We start from the raw sequence: 18,010 nt of genomic DNA on the forward strand, positions 1-18,010 counted from the left end.
AAGCCACTGGAACTTTTTGGTTGCATGTTTAAATGGCAGTTAAATAGCAAAGCATCTTGAGGCAAGCCCAAGAATTATGAACAATGTATAGCACAGAATTTGTATGGTTTCCCTCTATGCAGTGTTGTGACTGTAAAAACTGCCCTTTAAAATTGGGTTTGCTCTTGACAGAAACCTTAAGGGAGCTAAAAACAAAGACCACAATCACATCTGCTTATTTAAAACCAGAACTTTCCCCACCTGGAACTTAGCCACTTTGCTGCACCAACTTACCATAAGGGTAATTTATTTTGTTTCTTATAACTCAGGAGATAATGCGGGATAAAAAGCTCTACAAAACCATAACTTCATATCACGAAACAATGACAGCCTGTGAGCACACACTTTTCTTCAAATTTCCTTACTTGGGTCTCCACCAGGCTAGTATTAAGAAGTGCCGTCCTCTATGTTTTTCAAAAACTCTTCCTCCTCCATGAAAGAGATTTCTGGTTTTATGCTTCCTTTGCAGGGCACTTTAGGATTCCTGTATAATTTCAGTGGAAATTGTGAGGCGGTCAGGGGTGCTGTGTCTGTGTACGGTATTTGCTTTCCATTAATTCACCCTTGGCAGTGGCACCCTCCCTGTGGAACGCCCTTCCACCAGATGTCAATGAGTTAAAGAACTACACAACTTTTAAAAGACATCTGAAGGCAGCCCTGTATTGGGAAGCTTTTAATGTTTGATGTTTTATTATGTTTTTATATGTGTTGGAAACCACCCAGAGTGGCTGGGGAAAACCCTGCCAGATGGGCAGGGTATAAATCATCACCATCCACCCATTTCATCCCCAGTTTCCCATTCTTCTTGATTTGAGATTAGTTCACTCACTGATTTTAGTTTTAAGAGAAGTTCTTCTTTTTACCCCTTTTTATTAAAAAACAGGTAGATGGTAAGTAGCCTCCCAACACCTAAAAGTCAGAAGAGGGCTTTTTTCCCAGGAAGCTTGGGCACCTGGGAGGGCTTCAGAGTGATTTGTAGAATGAAAGGACGCTCACAAAATTCTTCAGCCAACTCTAAAGTTGGTTGATAACATTTGTCAGGAGAAAGCTGGGGGGAGAGCAACCCTGCTGGGTATCCTTGATTTCTTGGCGGCTCTTGACGCTGTTGGCCATGGTACATTTCTTGAATGTCTCAGGCAGATGGAGCTTCAGGGATCCTATCTTCCAGAAAGTAGCTATGGAAGGCAATAATAATAATAATAATAATAATAATAATAATAATAATAATAATAATTTATTTCCCCAGCCACTCTGGGCAGCTTCCAACAAAATATTAACAACACGATAAAACATCAGACATTAAAAACTTCCCTAAACAGGGCTGCCTTGACTTTTAAATGTCTTCTAAAAGTCAGATAGTTGTTTATTTCCTTGACATCTGACGGGAGGGTGTCCCACAGGGAGGACGCCACTACCAGGTCCTCTGCCTGGTTCCCTGTAACTTCACTTCTTGCAGTGAGGGAATTGGCAGAAGTCCCTCGGAGCTGGACCTCAGTGTCCGGGCTGAATGATGGGGGTGGAGACGCTCCTTTAGGTACACTGGGTCAGGGCTGTTTAGGGCTTTAAATTGTGCTCAGAAACATACTCTTTGGCACCATGGGAGTTGTCCTGTGATGTCCCCCATGCTATTCAGCAGCTGCCCACGCAGTGGTGTAGGTGAGGCACCACAGCTGTCAACCTTCTGAACACAACACATCCCCGTTACTTACTGGAGAGGGAAAGGCAAGCAACTCAGGGCCATGCAAGTGCACAGCAGCAAAAGCATTGTTTGGGCTCTGCCCCGCCACACTGCCCAAGCTCCTTGTGCCTCTCCCTCTGCTAAGTGCCAGTGATGTGCTATGTTCAGAAGCCGGGAGAGCATGGGCCACTCCTGGTGCTATTTAAGATTTAAAAGACCCCTGTAGGAGCTGTCATCAAAAGATGTGGAGTGAATTGCCATCAATATGCAGGTACACCCAGCTCTATCTCTCTGTTCCATCTGAACTGGGATGGGGGTGGGGGGTGAGCTGTTAGATGGACTGGATGTGGGGCAATAAAAAGAGTCGGAATCTTGAAAGACAGAGATGTTATGTCTCCTGTTTAACAACATACAGCTGGCTTTTATGCGTTTCTGTGTGGCTAGATGTAGCTTCAGCTGCCCCTCAGCTGGGGCCTGGGATTGGCCACTTTGAAGCCAGCCTTCGGGCGGCAAATCCCATGCTTTGATTCCACCAGCCAGGAGAATTCCGGGCAAACACATGGTTTTGGCTGCCAAGGATGGCAGCTAAGGGCCAAGGGCCACAACCCGCACCCACTGGAGAAAGAGGTGGGCGGCCATTTCCCTCAGTTTAACAACATCTTGCTTAAGGAGGGAATGGAGCTTTTTTTTTTTTAAAGGAGACAGAGAATATAAGATTGGTGCTTTATATACAAAGTACACATAATATACTCTGTTGCAGTTGTAAGCTATATGTATGACAAGGATGAGGAAACCTATATTTAATACAAAAATGTTATGACAACTTTTAAATATGTTATTCATGTTAGTGATTGCTGCTGCCCTATTCATGCAGAGATAAGAATATACTGTAAAGCAAGAAGATTCAGCAAGCAAAGCACCAATATGCCTAACATTCTTTTCCTCGCTTGATTTCAGATATATTTTTCATTCAGTGTATACTGTATCTTGGTAATGGCACAATCAAAACATATGATCAACAGTATATTTTCCTCATAATTGTCAACCCTCTATATGTAAAAAGAAATTACGCATAAATTATTTTTGAGTAATTTGAAACAAGTTCATTTAGTTTTATGTACAATTAATGATTGCTTAACTGAACCTGAACAAAACTCATCTAATAATATTCCAATCAATATATATAGAGAAACCTTAGAACTAAAGATACCCATGGGAAAGAAGGCATGAATCTATATACACATCCACAAATACTGATGTGCTTTGGGAATACTAACATTTCATAGGAGGTGCTTTACAAGTTGCCATTATGAGTCATGAAAAGTTAGGATTGCTTCCTAGGAGCACATTCCAATCTTCTCTATCCATTTCAAACCTATGGACTTTTCAAAAAACCTATGAAAATGTAATTGGATCAATGCTCAAGCATCTCCACAATCCAGGCGCTCGCTCTCTCTCTCTCTCTCTCTCTCTCTCTCTCTCTCTCTCTCTCTCTCTCTCTGTGTGTGTGTCTACTGGGATGCTATACCATAAGTGGTGCACTGCCACTACTGTAAATACATTTTGCACTGCAGTCTTTCAAGAAACAAGTTTGATCACAAAACAGTTCATTCAGTGCATGCCACAATAGGTACTGTGAGCAACCTTTAAAGAAGGGCAGAAGGACCTTCTATATAAAGAACTGACTGCATTCCTATTGGTTGCAGCTCATCTACTAACTGCTCCAAATTGGCAGGGTTTGGCAACTGAGGGTTGTAAGCAAAGATAATCTGGCCATGTAAAAACATAGCAACCTATTTCAAAATTTTATTCAGAAGTAAGTCCTATTACATCTATATGAAGCCACTGGGAGAGATGGGAACACCCTCCCATCAGATGTCAAAGTGATAAACAACTACCTGACATTCAGAAGACACCTTCAGGGAAGTTTTTAATGTGTGATATTTTAGTGTATTTTTGTTTTTTGTGGAAACTGCCCAAAGTGGCTGGGGAAACCCAGCCAGATGGGCAGGGTACAAATAATAAATTATTATTATTATTATTATTATTATTATTATTATTATTATTATTATTATTGAATTCACTGGGGCTTACTCCCAGGTAAACTGGTGTAGGGTTGCAAAATTAATATTTCTAAATAGGTCCCAGAGTGAGCAGCACTTCTAACAGTAATCATACTTTGCCACAGTCCTGCAACAATGCATCTCTATATCAGAAAACTACACTAAAACACAAAACCATGACAAATGGCCATAAAATACAACCAAATTATATTTTTACACAACTTATAAAAGACAATCTTTCTAGCATCTTTACACTTCAATTCATGCAGTACTGGGAGTATGTTTTTAACTCTGTCAAACCAAGAGGTGGTCTATCTATGTTCTCTTGCAACAATCTCATTCCTTTTATATCCCCAGTCACGATAAGAAAAGCAACAAGACCCCATGGCATACAGTAGGAACAGCTCTATTGTGGCATCTTATGATGGTTATTTAATGGGACATAAGCTTATCTGTACTTATCTTGCATTGCCAAGTTCTATAGCTAGAATGTGCCACTTCTAAACCATGGTGTTCTCACATGTGAACTGAAACTGGTTTACAGAGCTCATACCATCCCAGTTGGAGATGTCTGATGGACATCTAGCTGAAGATTTAGCAATTTAATTAGCAAACTGATGGATACAAGCATGGATTGCACAGTAAAATTTCAGTGAATAGTAAATAGAGATATACAGAGGACTGGGAGAATTTGGGACATTTAGGCTAGAAGTGATTGAGGAGAGTTAAGGCTTTGCACAGACATGAAACTTATGACTAGTTTGTGGATAGGGTGGGCAGTGGGAAAGGAAGACTGGGAGGATGCTTCCAGTTGCATTAAGGTGTCTGTCACAGGAATAAGAGGGCCACTGAATAGTGCCTAAAGCACTGAACATGGGAGTATGGGGATGCTAGAGTCTTCCCTTGCTATCTAATTTAAACCTGTTCAATAAAACCACCATTAGATCTGGAACTGCTTTATCATAAAGCACTGTATATCCCTGTCAGCTGCTGGATATTTACCCACCCATTTTAGATGTTTTTAAAGAGAGCATGGAGACAGAATATATCCACATGTGTGACCAACCTGTGTCCAGACTTAAATTCCTGACCATCACTGCTTTGAACTTCACCTGTACCTTGGTTGTTTGTCCCAGACCGCTGGGTGCTGTCACAGGGTACATTTGATGGGACTGATTCAACTAAGTTGTTGCTGTGGTGGAAGCCAGTGCAATGAGTTCCATTAGTGCAACAGGACTTCCCCCCCCAAAAAAAGGTTTCCAAATCTGCTCAAGGAGGCTTGGAACAGTCCTCAGAACAGGGTATTTGGGGGGGGGGGAGGAGAGAATATTCCATCTAACAACCAGAAATGTTTGCACTGACAGAATACAGAAGTCACAATGAATAATTTTGAAAGAAGGGGGCAGAGCTGCCTGATTAGATGTATATAGCAATCCAAGGATCTACATGTGTACCAAATTTCAGTTATGTGTTAGGGACACCCCAATCTCAGTGTCCATGGTCAGGGCTTGACCAAGCTAAGCCCATGTATAATCAGGAGGTTAATGGCTTAATCTGGAAGTGAAGTAGGAAGAAGATGCAGTTCTATGGACTAGGCAGGGGCTGAAGGTCATGGCTTGAGTGGTAATGTCAGGGTCGCCAATCCATTGGCTTCATACTGGCAACTCATAGCAGAAACTAAGTAAGTCAGTCAGACCTAAGCAACTTTATATAATCAGATATGTCCTTATTTCCCACATCCCCATCCACAAATCACTAGCACTTTGTGTGTGTGTGTGTGTGTCTATGTATCACTATTCATAAAAAATAATAATGACTTACAAAAATTATACATGAAACCATACAATAAAAAGCATATAAAAATTGAAGTCAGGAACCAGCTAACAATTATTGAAAGGAATAAAATAGAATGGGTCACTGATTCTAAATACTTGCAGAATCAGGATACCATAGATATTTTTTAAAGCTACAGTGGCCACCTTGTAAGAAATCTCATTGAAAGGCAAGATATACATTTATTAAATAAATGCAAAAGAAAGTGGGGCAATAGGGCTGTCCAGTTCTGTTCTATTTGCCCTTAGAAAACCCTCAGGATATGGTGGTACTGAGGAGTTAATGCCTCTTGTCATGGGAAAATGGAAGGAGGTAGCTCCCATTAACTGAAGGCTGAACAGACAGGGCCCTGAATGCAGTTTCTCCATAATACAACCTCCAATGACAGCGTGCCTTCATTGGGATCTGACCAACATGACCATTTAGAGGTAGCTAATGTTTATAATCATATTAGTTGCGGCAGGCGTCTTTTAATTTTGTGACTGCTGTCACCACCTGCAGTGATCATGAAGCCCAAGAAAGTAAAATCTCTCACTGCCTCCATTTCCCCCCTTCTATTTGCCAGAGGTGATGGGACCAATGGCCATGATCTTCGTTTTTTTTTTTTGATGTTGAGCTTCAGACCATATTTTGCACTCTCCTCTTTCGCCCTCATTAAAAGGTTATTTAATTCCTCCTCACTTTCCGCCATCAAGGTTATGTCATCTGCATATCTGAGGTTGTTGATATTTCTTCTGGCAATCTTAATTCCGACTTGGGAATTATCCAGCCCAGCCTTTCGCATGATGAATTCTGCATATAAGTTAAATAAACAGGGAGACAATATACAGCCTTGCCGTACTCCTTTCCCAATTTTGAACCAATCAGTTGTTCCATACCCAGTTCTAACTGTAGCTTCTTGTCCCACATAGAGATTTCTCAGGAGACAGATGGTCCATAGGGTCACGAAGAGTCGGACACGACTAAACGACTAAACAACAAGTCAAAATATACAGTGAGACCAGCAAAGTGAACAGTAGAAACATCCTTAGCAAATGGTTATTTTAGTAATACTATGGTATTTTAAACACTAGTACAGTGGTACTAGTACTGCCACTTATTATTACAGTGGTACCTCAGGTTACAGACGTTTCAGGTTACAGACTCCACTAACCCAGAAATAGTACCTCGGGTTAAGAACTTTGCTTCAGGATGAGAACAGAAATCGTGCGGCAGTGGTGTGGTACCCGAGGTACCACTGTATACTGCTAAATCAGAGATAGTATTTTGAATGTGGAATGATCTGTGCCTACCTTAACATAGTTTCTCCCTAACTTTCTGACCATGTTTCTTTCCGATGGTGGGGGCGGGGAAGCTGCAACTTGCAGACATCATTCTAGATCATGCAGATGGGAAGGAGTGAAAAATGAGAGACAACAGGCTGCCTGAGAGAGGAGAGGAATCCACTCACTTCCAGCATATGATTGTTAGAGATTACTTCCAAGGAAATGCAGATCTTGAAAGAAAGAAGGTTACCTACTCCTATCCCAATGGCACGTATAATTTTATTGTGTATGTGCATAACATTGATTGCCATTTCCAGAGATACAACCACTGAAATCTCTACCACAGGACCTTTTAAGTTACTGATGATGTTAATAAACTATTTTTCATCATCAGCATGCATATCAGCTTTTTAAAAAGTCTATTAAGACTTCCATCTGGCTATTGCTTCCCCAGCTGGTACACAAACACCAGGATGTCTCCTGGTTCATTCAAGATGCTGAAACCCAGACATTAACTTTAATTGAAGATGCAAATTTTGTCCACCCTAAATAAAACAGCTTTTAAATTTATAACAGAAAACCAACTGGGACTGTGTTTTGACGTGACATGTGACTAGCAGTGAGTTCTGCTACTTCAATAAGCGCTACTAATAGCGTTATTAAAATTAGAAAATGAACAACTTACTTTAAAAACAAATAAACAATTCAAATAAGTTTAAGTTCAAGGGCCACAGTATTTGAAAGATCTGTATTTAATATGTAAAACAAATAATGACCCAAGAACAAATATGTTTGCTCATCACAGGTTACATAAAAAGAGGACAGACACTTAAATATTCTTACTGATAGTATGCAACAACAACAAAAAGGATGTCTGAAAGCATATGAGTACTACAGGAACACCCTAGAAAGATTAAGTCCATCTCCAAACCTGTGGGTTAAATAAGCCTGGTTTATTTGCCTGATTTTGGCTTTCCAAGTGGATCTCAGTAGGTTCAGGGCCTGGAGGATTCTGGGATAGCAGCCCAAGAGCCACCCAACATGTGGACAGAGCTGGGAGACACACTGTACCCAGACTTGTCAGGTTCTTGTTTCCAGACCAAGGGTAGGCAAGCTGGTGGGCATCCTACAGCCCCAGGATCACATGCAGGTTTGCCTCTCATCTGATACTCCCCTTGGCCTAATATCATGCAGTGGCAAAGCGGGGGACACAAGGAAAGGTGGGGGTGCAGGGAGTTGACGAGATCTGCTTTGAACCCAGCTCTACCTTCGGGGCTGGACAGCTCCTCTGATGTCCTTAAAACGTTTAGAATACACTGCTGGACAGCTCCATTGCTTATCTAGGAAATCAAAACCTCACAACTTACAACTTGGAGAGCAGGACATTAGAAAGTTGAGGGGTGAACTAGGCAGCAGCAACAACAACAACAACAGGCCAGAAAGCCAGATGGTTAATATTACTAGGATTGATGCATTGCTCAGCCAACCAAAGGCTTCCTCATGCCCTTCATAAACAGGAAACTGTTGCTGTAAGGGGTGTTTGCTGTGGGACGCTGCCTGGTAACTGTATGGTATGGGGTATGAGGGGAGGGGCAGTACCTCTGGCAGGGGCACGTCGTGCTCCTTCTGCGGTTATTTGCCCACAGTTGCTCCCCACCCTGCACTCAGTTCTCACCTGCAACTCCTAGAAACTGTCAGCATATGACAGTAGCCACACCGCAGGCAACAGCTGTGATTGGCTACCCAGCTGTGAGGGCAGCCAATGGGTCTCCAACCCCCAGTGAGTTAGGGACTTGCCCTGCAGACAAAGACAGACTCTGGTGGATTGAGCAGACAAGACCAATGGTCAAGAAGGCAGTTTCTGAATGTGCTGTAGAGGGAAGTGAGCAGCAGACAGGGCTCTTCAACCTGAGAAAGTAGGTCATCTAGAAGGAAAACTCTGACCCTAAACCTCTGCTGCCTTGTGGGACATCTTCAGGAGAAGAAAAGGCTCAGGAGTAAACCCTACACAAATCCGGAGTGGATTGCTCTGCTTTTCTTTGGAGCACATCAGTGAGGCCAAGGTGGGTGTCTTCTCACCTGGGCAACCCAGGACCTTCAGACACACTGCCCAGGCTTGGTGCTGCTAACATAGCCATTTGACTTCACCCACAGGGGCATACTCCATTGTCTCTTGAGACAGACAGATGCCAACAACGATGCTACACATCATGAATATTATTTCCTTGTTATGTTTGAAGAGGGCTTTTGGGTCTGAGCATAGAGTTCTAGCTAAGTTAAGACTTCAGCCTCACACCATGAGGTTCTAGGTTCAAGTTCTTGAGCTAAATAGTATGTAAATGCATCCAATTCAATAAATCTTTCAAATATTATAGCACACTAAATCCTTAATAGTCTGTTTGCTTGTTGATAAAATGGAATACTAATGGGCGGGGAAGACAATTGTATGAACACTGACAGTATTAGTAAGTTGAGGTAGAGCAGCTACGTTTGCCTGGAATGAAAATATAAGCAACCGATTTGAAGATGGTCAGCAACAGTGAATGACCCCTCCTTAGCCAAATAAAATCAGGCCAATGAGTGTCCCACATTTCATTCACTGTTGTGCAGCTGAGAATGGTTTAATAGTTTCATGCAGCATGACAATAATTAACCTAGAGATCACCTGCTCAATACTAAGTGGTTAATTTAACAAAACCCTATAGGATTAATGTTCTATGGTAACACAGCTAGGATATTAATGCAGTAACTATTTACTACAGAGAATTAACATAAATCAAGCAGGTAAATGAACTGCCATATTGAAGGTGAAAAATCCAAGTGTGATTTTATCTCTATCATTGGTTTAATATGAAAAAGTATATGGGGGGGGAAATCAGATTTGATTGGGGAGGGAATTACCGTATTTTTTGCTCTATAAGACTCACTTTTTCCCTCCTAAAAAGTAAGGGGAAATGTGTGTGTGTCTTATGGAGCGAATGCAGGCTGCACAGCTATCCCAGAAGCCAGAACAGCAAGAAGGATCGCTCCTTTTGCTGTGCAGCAATCCCTCTTGTTGTTCTGGCTTCTGAGATTCAGAATATTTTTTTTCTTGTTTTCCTCCTCCAAAAACTAGGTGCGTCTTATGGTCTGGTGCGTCTTATAGAGCAAAAAATGCGGTATATACTATGCTTGGCAATGGAGATGCCCATAATGATTCTCTTTGGGAATTTGATATCTGTTTTCTATCAGTCAGCATTACTGCTTAATAAAATAAAATAAAATAAAATAACAAATAAATAAATAAATAATTTTGGTAGCCCACACATCGGACTGGGTTGCCCAGCTAACCTCAGGTCATAACAACAAAAGGGGGAAAGGTAAGTACACCTGGAAAACACATATACAAATATTATCACTTAGGAACCAAATAGCAGTTCAGAAGTCTGCCATAATACAGAGAAAAAGAAAAATATCCACCAAGGCGTTGGTCATGCTCACTTTACTTTAGTTCCTCCATCTGAAAAGAGCCACCAGTCCTGCACCAGAACCAGTGAAGGCGGTGAAGGTCTTGCGTGAGTGCCTGGAGGTGGTTGGAGGATGGATGGTGGCTAACAGATTGAGGTTGAATCCTGACAAGACAGAAGTACTGTTTTTGGGGGACAGGGAGCAGGCTGGTGTGGAGGACTCCCTGGTCCTGAATGGGGTAACTGTGCCCCTGAAGGACCAGGTGCGCAGCCTGGGAGTCATTTTGGACTCACAGCTGTCCATGGAGGCACAGGTCAATTCTGTGTCTAGGGCAGCTGTTTACCAGCTCCATCTGGTATGCAGGATGAGACCCTACCTGCCTGCGGACTGTCTCACCAGAGTGGTGCATGCTCTAGTTATCTCCCGCTTGGACTACTGCAACGCGCTCTACGTGGGGCTACCTTTGAAGGTGACCTGGAAACTGCAATTAATCCAGAATGCGGCAGATAGACTGGTGACTGGGAGCGGCTGCTGAGACCATATAACACCGGTCTTGAAAGACCTACACTGGCTCCCAGTATGTTTCTGAGCACAATTCAAAGTGTTGGTGCTGACCTTTAAAGCCCTAAACGGCCTCAAAGGCCCAGTAGACCTGAAGGAGCATCTCCATCCCCATCATTCAGCCCGGACGCTGAGGTCCAGCGCTGAGGGCCTTCTGGCGGTTCCCTCATTGCGAGAAGTGAGGTTACAGGGAACCAGACAGAGGGCCTTCTTGGTGGTGGTGCCCGCCCTGTGGAACGCCCTCCCATCAGATGTCAAGGAAATAAGCAGCTATCCTATTTTTAAAAGACATCTGAAGGCAGCCCTGTTTAGGCAAGTTTTTAATATTTAATGCTGTATTGTTTTTAACACTCGATTGAGAGCCGCCCAGAGTGGCTGGGGAAACTCAGCCAGATTGGCGGGGTACAAATAATTTGTTGTTGCTGTTGTTGTTATACTGTAAATAGCTTCCCAATTTCTCCTAAGTTTCAAAAGCCTTGCAGAAAGCTGAAAACAAGGAGAGACTGGGGGGCGGGGGTTGGAAGCCCCCTTGGCTGCGGATTTCTCTCCCCTCCCACCGGTGATGAGTTGCTATTACTGAAATAAGAATCCGTAAAAACCCTGATAGGCAGGCAGAACTGGTCCTATAACTTTCTAGATTGCAGCATTTGTCAACTTTTTATTTTTCCTCCTTCACATTTGGCTTCCAATGTACTAACCCAGTGAACAATGTTACCACCTGAAAAATAATCACATGGTCAACCTGTTCATGTCTCCTGTAAGCTGCACTGACTAACAAACCCCAAAGATGTGGTTTGAGATGGCTTTTGTCTTTTCGAGCATTTCTGGAGAATTCTCAGAAGCAGCTCAGTTTATCTCAATAATCTTCCAAAACCTGGAGAGTCTCAGCCAAGGGAGCTCCGCTACACAATGTGGCAGAGTCAGAGATGAAAGCCAAGTGGACTCATAAAAGCCCAGTTTCCTGCTCTCCACTCTGGGAATGTTTACCCCTCCTAGTAAATTAGTCAGGAGATCCTGGGCTATGCAGCTGCGGTGTATGAGAGAGCAGTGGAGATGCTGTCACAACCACAGCCTTAGAAGCTGGTCAGGGCATTAAAAAACTGCCGTGCCAGCCTTGGGTTGCAATCCTATGCCATCACGTGATGACATTGTGGCAAGTTTGGGATCCAGTGGCCTTAGCCTCTCCCCTTCCCTGCTCCCATGATGCCCCATTTTGGGGTTTTCCGTGGATCCAGAAGTGGAACACCTGCCTGTTGATCTAATGGGTGGAATGGGAAGATCTGTACCAGCAGAGTAATGCTTGTATCATTCCACCCGTGGAGGCCAGCAGGGCTGGAAAGGGGGACACCCCCACCCAGCAAGATACAAACTCTGTCCGGGACAAAAAAGGCTTGGCTTGTAGCCTGAGTAATGCAGGCCTGGAGCAGGCGCAGAAATCTTCACTGGGATGCTCTTGTGCTACGCTGAACTTGTAGCACACAGCAGCACAGGACCAGGGTCTTAGTAATGCAGGGGTAATAGAAGATCAAACAAAGTGTGTCATTATTTTTTCAAGTAAATTCTCAATACACTCTAAGGAAGTTTTGCTTCATTAAAGAAAAAAGGGGGTTGTATGGATTTCTGATATAAACTTTGAAGGGCAAAGGTGATAAAAACACACCTGGTTCATGTAAATTGACTCAGTTTTAGTTTATTCTGAACTGAACACAGGGACCAGTCTAAAGCTCCCTCTCCTTTCCATGTAGAAGGGAGCCTGTTCTTATACGCAGAGAAATGAGCTATCCTTGTATCACCCTAAACTTCTTGTTAGGGTCTAGATCATTAAAAGTTGCATAACAAGCTGTATTTTCACAATTTCACAAACAATTGATACAGGTTTCTATTATTAATTAAGATCTCTGTTTATGGGGCAACATTTATTTAAGAAAATATCACTAACATTTAAACAATCAAAAGGGCTTATCAGTATTTACCTATGTCTTCTTTTCTCCAGGAATATAAAAATGTTGAAGGCTGCAATCCTGTGCACACTTACTTGGAAGAACTTAGTGGCATTTGCTCAAAGTTAACTTTCCCATGTAATACAGTCCCTGCCCAAACTTGCTAAAATTCTATAACAGCTTCCTATGTTATAAATTAAACCTATCTGGTGTATGCACCAACCATTTTCATGAAATGATAATTCATATTCTGACCTATTGTCATACACTGCCCACATAATCAATTTTTACTGCAGATAAAAAGAAGCAGCAACTTTTACTAAAATAAGTTCCAAATGCCCAGTTAAGAACTGCCATGGCACAATTGCAGCAGCTTATTCAAATCACTTACTGCAATAACTAGTCATGGACCTCAAAAAAACCTCCTAAAATAAAAGCTCAACTATTACACTTTTTAGATATACCACAATTTTCATTTTCTTTTTCTTTGTTTCAAAAGAACTACACAACTAATGGAACCAAAATTTACATTTGAATATATGCCCAAACACCACACCTTTGGATTATTTTTAAAGTCCAATGAAAAGTTAAGATTATAGTTCATACCAAACAGACTGGCCTCATGACTATGGAGGTCACCTTATGAATTATGACTGTATCGCTTATAGAGTGTACACAGTTGAGTCTGAAATGACTACACACATCTTTTCCATCATGTGCGTATGTGGCAAACAACTGTGATGGGTGGTCTATCTCCCTAAAATAAACATGTGTAGCCACATCACATGTCATGGCCTCCTACTGCATCCATTTATGGTGTACAATGTCAATATGCTGTTTATAAACAAACAAAAATAATAAAGATCAAGCTACACAAAACTGCCGTTATGTGATTCTTTTCCTGAGGTGCTTTTGCAGCTTGGTTTTCTCTCTTTCTGAAAAGCAGCCCCAGAAGTTGTGAGGGACAGTGAGAAAGCATTAGGGGGAGGGGCTGTTTAACCTTTTGCTGCCATCCATGGGGGGGGGGGAGGTGTTGGGCAATCTTGGAGAGATAAATGGGACAGGGGGAGGGAGCGAAAGGTCCTCCCTGCCAGTTTCCTCCCTCTGCTTCTCAGCTTCTCTTTCCTTCTCTCTTGCCCACATGGGAAGAATCATGCAGCCACATGTCCTGTGTAGTTGGGCTGCAATCCTATGCAGTTGGTGGGGATGTCCTCCAAGGAACAGTACATGGGGCCAGGCTATATGTATAATAAAGCACAGTTCTGAAGACTTGCTGCTCAATAGACGTTTCTTTAAAATTTGCTAAACTGGGTATGGTATTATTAGTGGTACCCTACAAAACTGTGTATACTCAGATCAAAACAGAAATCTGGTGCTCAGCATATTCTCATAGAACAAAACCCACTGAAATACATGGGGCTTTTGCTACTATTTTTTTAAGCAAGACATAGTCCAATCATTGAAGAATGCTTCCAGAGACCAAAAACATGTTTGTTAATGCATTTAAAAGAAAACATAAACAGAAAGTTTTCCTTTAGCCAGAGTCTGACCTCAATCACCATGTAAGAATTTCAAACCATTTATATAAGCTACATTAAAAAAAATAGCAGAGATTGCTAACGCTGAACATCATAATGTAATGTGCTCATAGGTGATGCTGGAAACTATGTAAGTAATGGAAACTGAGACTTCTCCCAATTCATACACATTCCATAGATCCAATTTTCCTTGTCCTTTCAAACATCCCTTATACCACACGAGCATTAAATGCATCTTAGAAGACAGTTTCGGTGCTAAATATGCCCTCCGGTACTACAAATGCACTTTTCCTATCTGTATGTGAGCAACATAATTTCTACAATGACCAGAACTATATCCTAAATTGGAGCACCGAAGGTTAATTGTAGATTTGCATCCTAGTGACACAATGTGAGAAATGGGTGAAAACAAGATCACTGAGAGTAAAAATGTGATGGTTTTACGGTACCTTAAGTAGCCTGACAGATGGAAGAAAGGCAGCATGGCACAGCTTCCGAATGGTCCAGTTTAGTGGCCGAGGAGCATCACTTTGACTCATGACCCTCAAAAATTCCACTGGAATAATAAAATGCAAACCTCACAAATGCCTACAAAACAGCTGCTCCTCCACGGTGTTGGCATCCCATGTCCATTAGATGTCCACACCTGCAATTCCATGAGGCAGATGCCTCCTGTAACTTGGCTGAAAGGCTGGCAAAGTGAATGTGCTTTAGCCACCGATCCTCCTTAAGAAACCACCCTCCCTGCTTGAAACAGTAGTGCTCATGCATACCAAATGTGCTTGAGCAGAGCATCAGGCTGCTTGCTGCTGCTCAGGGGAGGGCTGCACAGTGTTGCAAGAAAAGGGACAGCCTGCCTTTTTTTAAGCCTGCAGTAAGAGCTTTGCGCTCGCCCCCTTTCCCTTTCTCCTTTCGGGGTACAAGCCATTTGTTTTGCTTTCTTTTTTATCTCAGGGAGGTGACAACAGAATATATAAATCAAGCAAGGAAAGAGTACAGTAGTCCCCAATTTGTCTTGCACAGCATTTTAAAGAAAAGAGACAAAGCTTTCAAAGAGAGAGGAGGGACTAACATTCACAGTGAGGAAAAATGGGTTTCCAACTGTTATGGAAAGGAAGTCACCTGCTCACGCTCTGATTTACTGTATCTGACGTGAAGGTTTTAAATCATATCTGCCCTGCTATAATATGGACACTTTATTAGCAGCAAATGCGTGGGGCTGTCTCCTGGCACACTGCCATCATAATGAAAAATGCACTTAGATGTACATTCCCCCCCCCCCTAAGGAAACCACATGAAGCATTACAGATCAATGGGTTGCATAAGTCTGGGGATGCTTTGCTTTAACTCATCCACAGATGCCATTTTAAAAACAAACCTAAAACATTGGCTTTTACCTTTTAGCTCACTAGTCATGGGGTTCTGCTAGCACCAATCCTGCACCACTAGCAACATGCCCCAAGTAACAGATTAGGGATGACTCTGCTGCAGATCTCTCCCCCCCCCCCCCCCGTGGTCTCTCTCTGCTTACCAGGAGGTAGAAACAGCAGGACTTAAGATGATGAGCACTTCAGTGCTGGAGGGGAAAGTAGCTTTCAAAGAAATGAGCACTTAAAAAAAGTATCAAACACAGCCATGGCTTTGTGAGCTCTTGAATCACATTATTTTAAATAACAAATTTAAATTGTACTTGGGGTATTGTTGCTGGTCACTAATTAGACCACATATATAACTACAAGAAATGAAAGAAAACATAAATGATGCACACACATAAATATCTCAAAACATACCAGCTGCTATTACTTCTTAGGGGAAATTACATGGTTTCGTATCATGGATTTGAAAGCAGTGGAATTTGAAATGTGTCAAATATTAAAACCATCTGTTATGATTCTTTCTGTAGACACTTTAGTTCTATAATATCCTGACAGGGCACCTCCAGTTATCTTGCCATTTCCTTACTCCTTGCACGGTCAGAGAAATGACTGAATGACCCTGGGAAAAGTGAGAAAACTTGGACAGTGTGCTAAAGTTTTTGAAATAAATACACAGATAAACTAAAATTATTCAAAACTCTGCATTTTCCCCCAAACACCTGCAACATTATTTTAGTATTCAATAGCCTTCAGTTGCCACACTTTCCCTAATCAAGTCAAAATCATGTGTTTCTTTAAATAGCGTAACATAGACACTTTCTTTAAAACTAAAAAATGATAGCCTATATGTCATTAAATTGTGAACCCTAAAGTTCTAAAGAACTCAAACATTTATACATTTCAGTATGAAATGTTTTCCAACTTGTGTATGAATTACCCTACTCACATAACGTATTCTGATCCAGAAGCTAAATATGGTGTGGAGAACCTTTGGTCCTCCAGATGTTGTTCAGAAAGCCTAGTCAATGGGCAGCATCTGGAGGGCCAAAGGTTCCCACCACTGAGCTCAGGGAAGCCATCCTGTAGCTAGTTACCTGAGTATAAATCTTTCTTTGAAAAAACATGTATGAGAGAAAAGTGGAATTTAGAACAGGATTATGCCTTAAAGTGGAGTGATTATGATTTTGATGAACACAATCACAAAGTCTTAAAGGGAGAAGACATTGAATTTTAGTTGCTGTAATAATTAAGGATGAAATAGGATGAAAAATTGGGCACAGCAGATTGAAATGGAAGCATAACAACTTTAATTATAATTCTTCCTAGGAAGAACTCTTAAGGATTCTAGACAGTCATCCTGGTGCCATGAAAACTGCATCTTCCGCTAAAATTAACAACTTGCTGCTGTCATTAACATTGCAACTGTCTTTCCTCTGAAAGAAATGGAATGAGCTTCTACTGAGACCCAACCCCTCCCCCCCCCCCAGAGGGGCCCCTGGCACCTTTGGGCAAATGCTGAAGATGCCTCTCTTTACCCTGCATTGTGACACATTTTGATATTTTTATCTTTTTAGGACCCACCTTATCTCTGTGATTATAACTTGTTTAAAACTGCTTTTAATAATCAGGATGAATGAGGAAGAAGGATATCATTTAGTAGTGAAGTTGTGGTGTCCAAGGAAAGACTTGCAATATATTCCCTGCTCCTGTCATAGGCGTTTCCTATGATAAGCATCCTAGTTTGTCAGCAAAATGCAACCGTAAGACCACAGGGCATGCTAATAATACCTGCTCCAAACCAGGCCCCTGTTCTCCCAGTGCCAACCAGATGCCTCCCAAGCAGGACCTGAGCACAAGAGCAGTCCTTGCCCGCTTGGGACTCCCAGCACCTGGAACACAGCTCTCAGAGGGAGTAGCCATGGGTGGAGCCATTCCTCCAGGAATGTGTTTAATTCTATTTTAAAGCCATCCAAGTTGCTGACCATCACGACTTCTTGTGGTAGCAAATTCCACAGTTGAGTCTGTGCTGTGTGAAGAAGTTCTTTTTATTGTGTGTCTTGAATCTTCTAGCATTCAGCTTCACTGAAAAGCTCTACAATATCTCTTTTGAGTTGAGGAGACCACAGTATTCCAAGTTTGGTCTCAGCAGCGATTTATATAATCATATTCAGATACTGGAAACTATATATTTCCCCGGCACGGAATTGCTTTTTTCACAGCTGTCACACACCAGATCAACATCTTCATCAAGCTATCCTGGGCAGTCACCA

General features: G+C 42.0%; 1 protein-coding gene across 10 annotated transcripts in view; it reads right to left on the reverse strand.

The window, feature by feature from the left end:
- TRPM3 (transient receptor potential cation channel subfamily M member 3) overlaps positions 1-18,010 on the reverse strand; it is a gene marked incomplete at its 5' end in the record, with an annotated part of 408,936 nt that overhangs the window by 260,433 nt on the left and 130,493 nt on the right. For 3 of the 10 annotated variants that reach the window (XM_081930363.1, XM_081930367.1, XM_081930364.1), the window contains one exon: positions 14,814-15,406. The exons of 3 other annotated variants lie outside the window; for them this stretch is intronic. In XM_081930363.1, coding sequence (XP_081786489.1) covers positions 14,814-14,903 — 90 coding nt within the window. Of the gene's footprint in view, positions 1-14,813; positions 15,408-18,010 lie in introns of those variants that run through there. 4 more of the 10 variants (XM_081930361.1, XM_081930369.1, XM_081930362.1 and 1 more) reach the window with 3 other exon arrangements.

The sequence above is a fragment of the Podarcis melisellensis genome, assembly GCF_964234715.1.
Source record: "Podarcis melisellensis genome assembly, chromosome: 11".
Lineage (NCBI taxonomy): Eukaryota > Metazoa > Chordata > Lepidosauria > Squamata > Lacertidae > Podarcis > Podarcis melisellensis.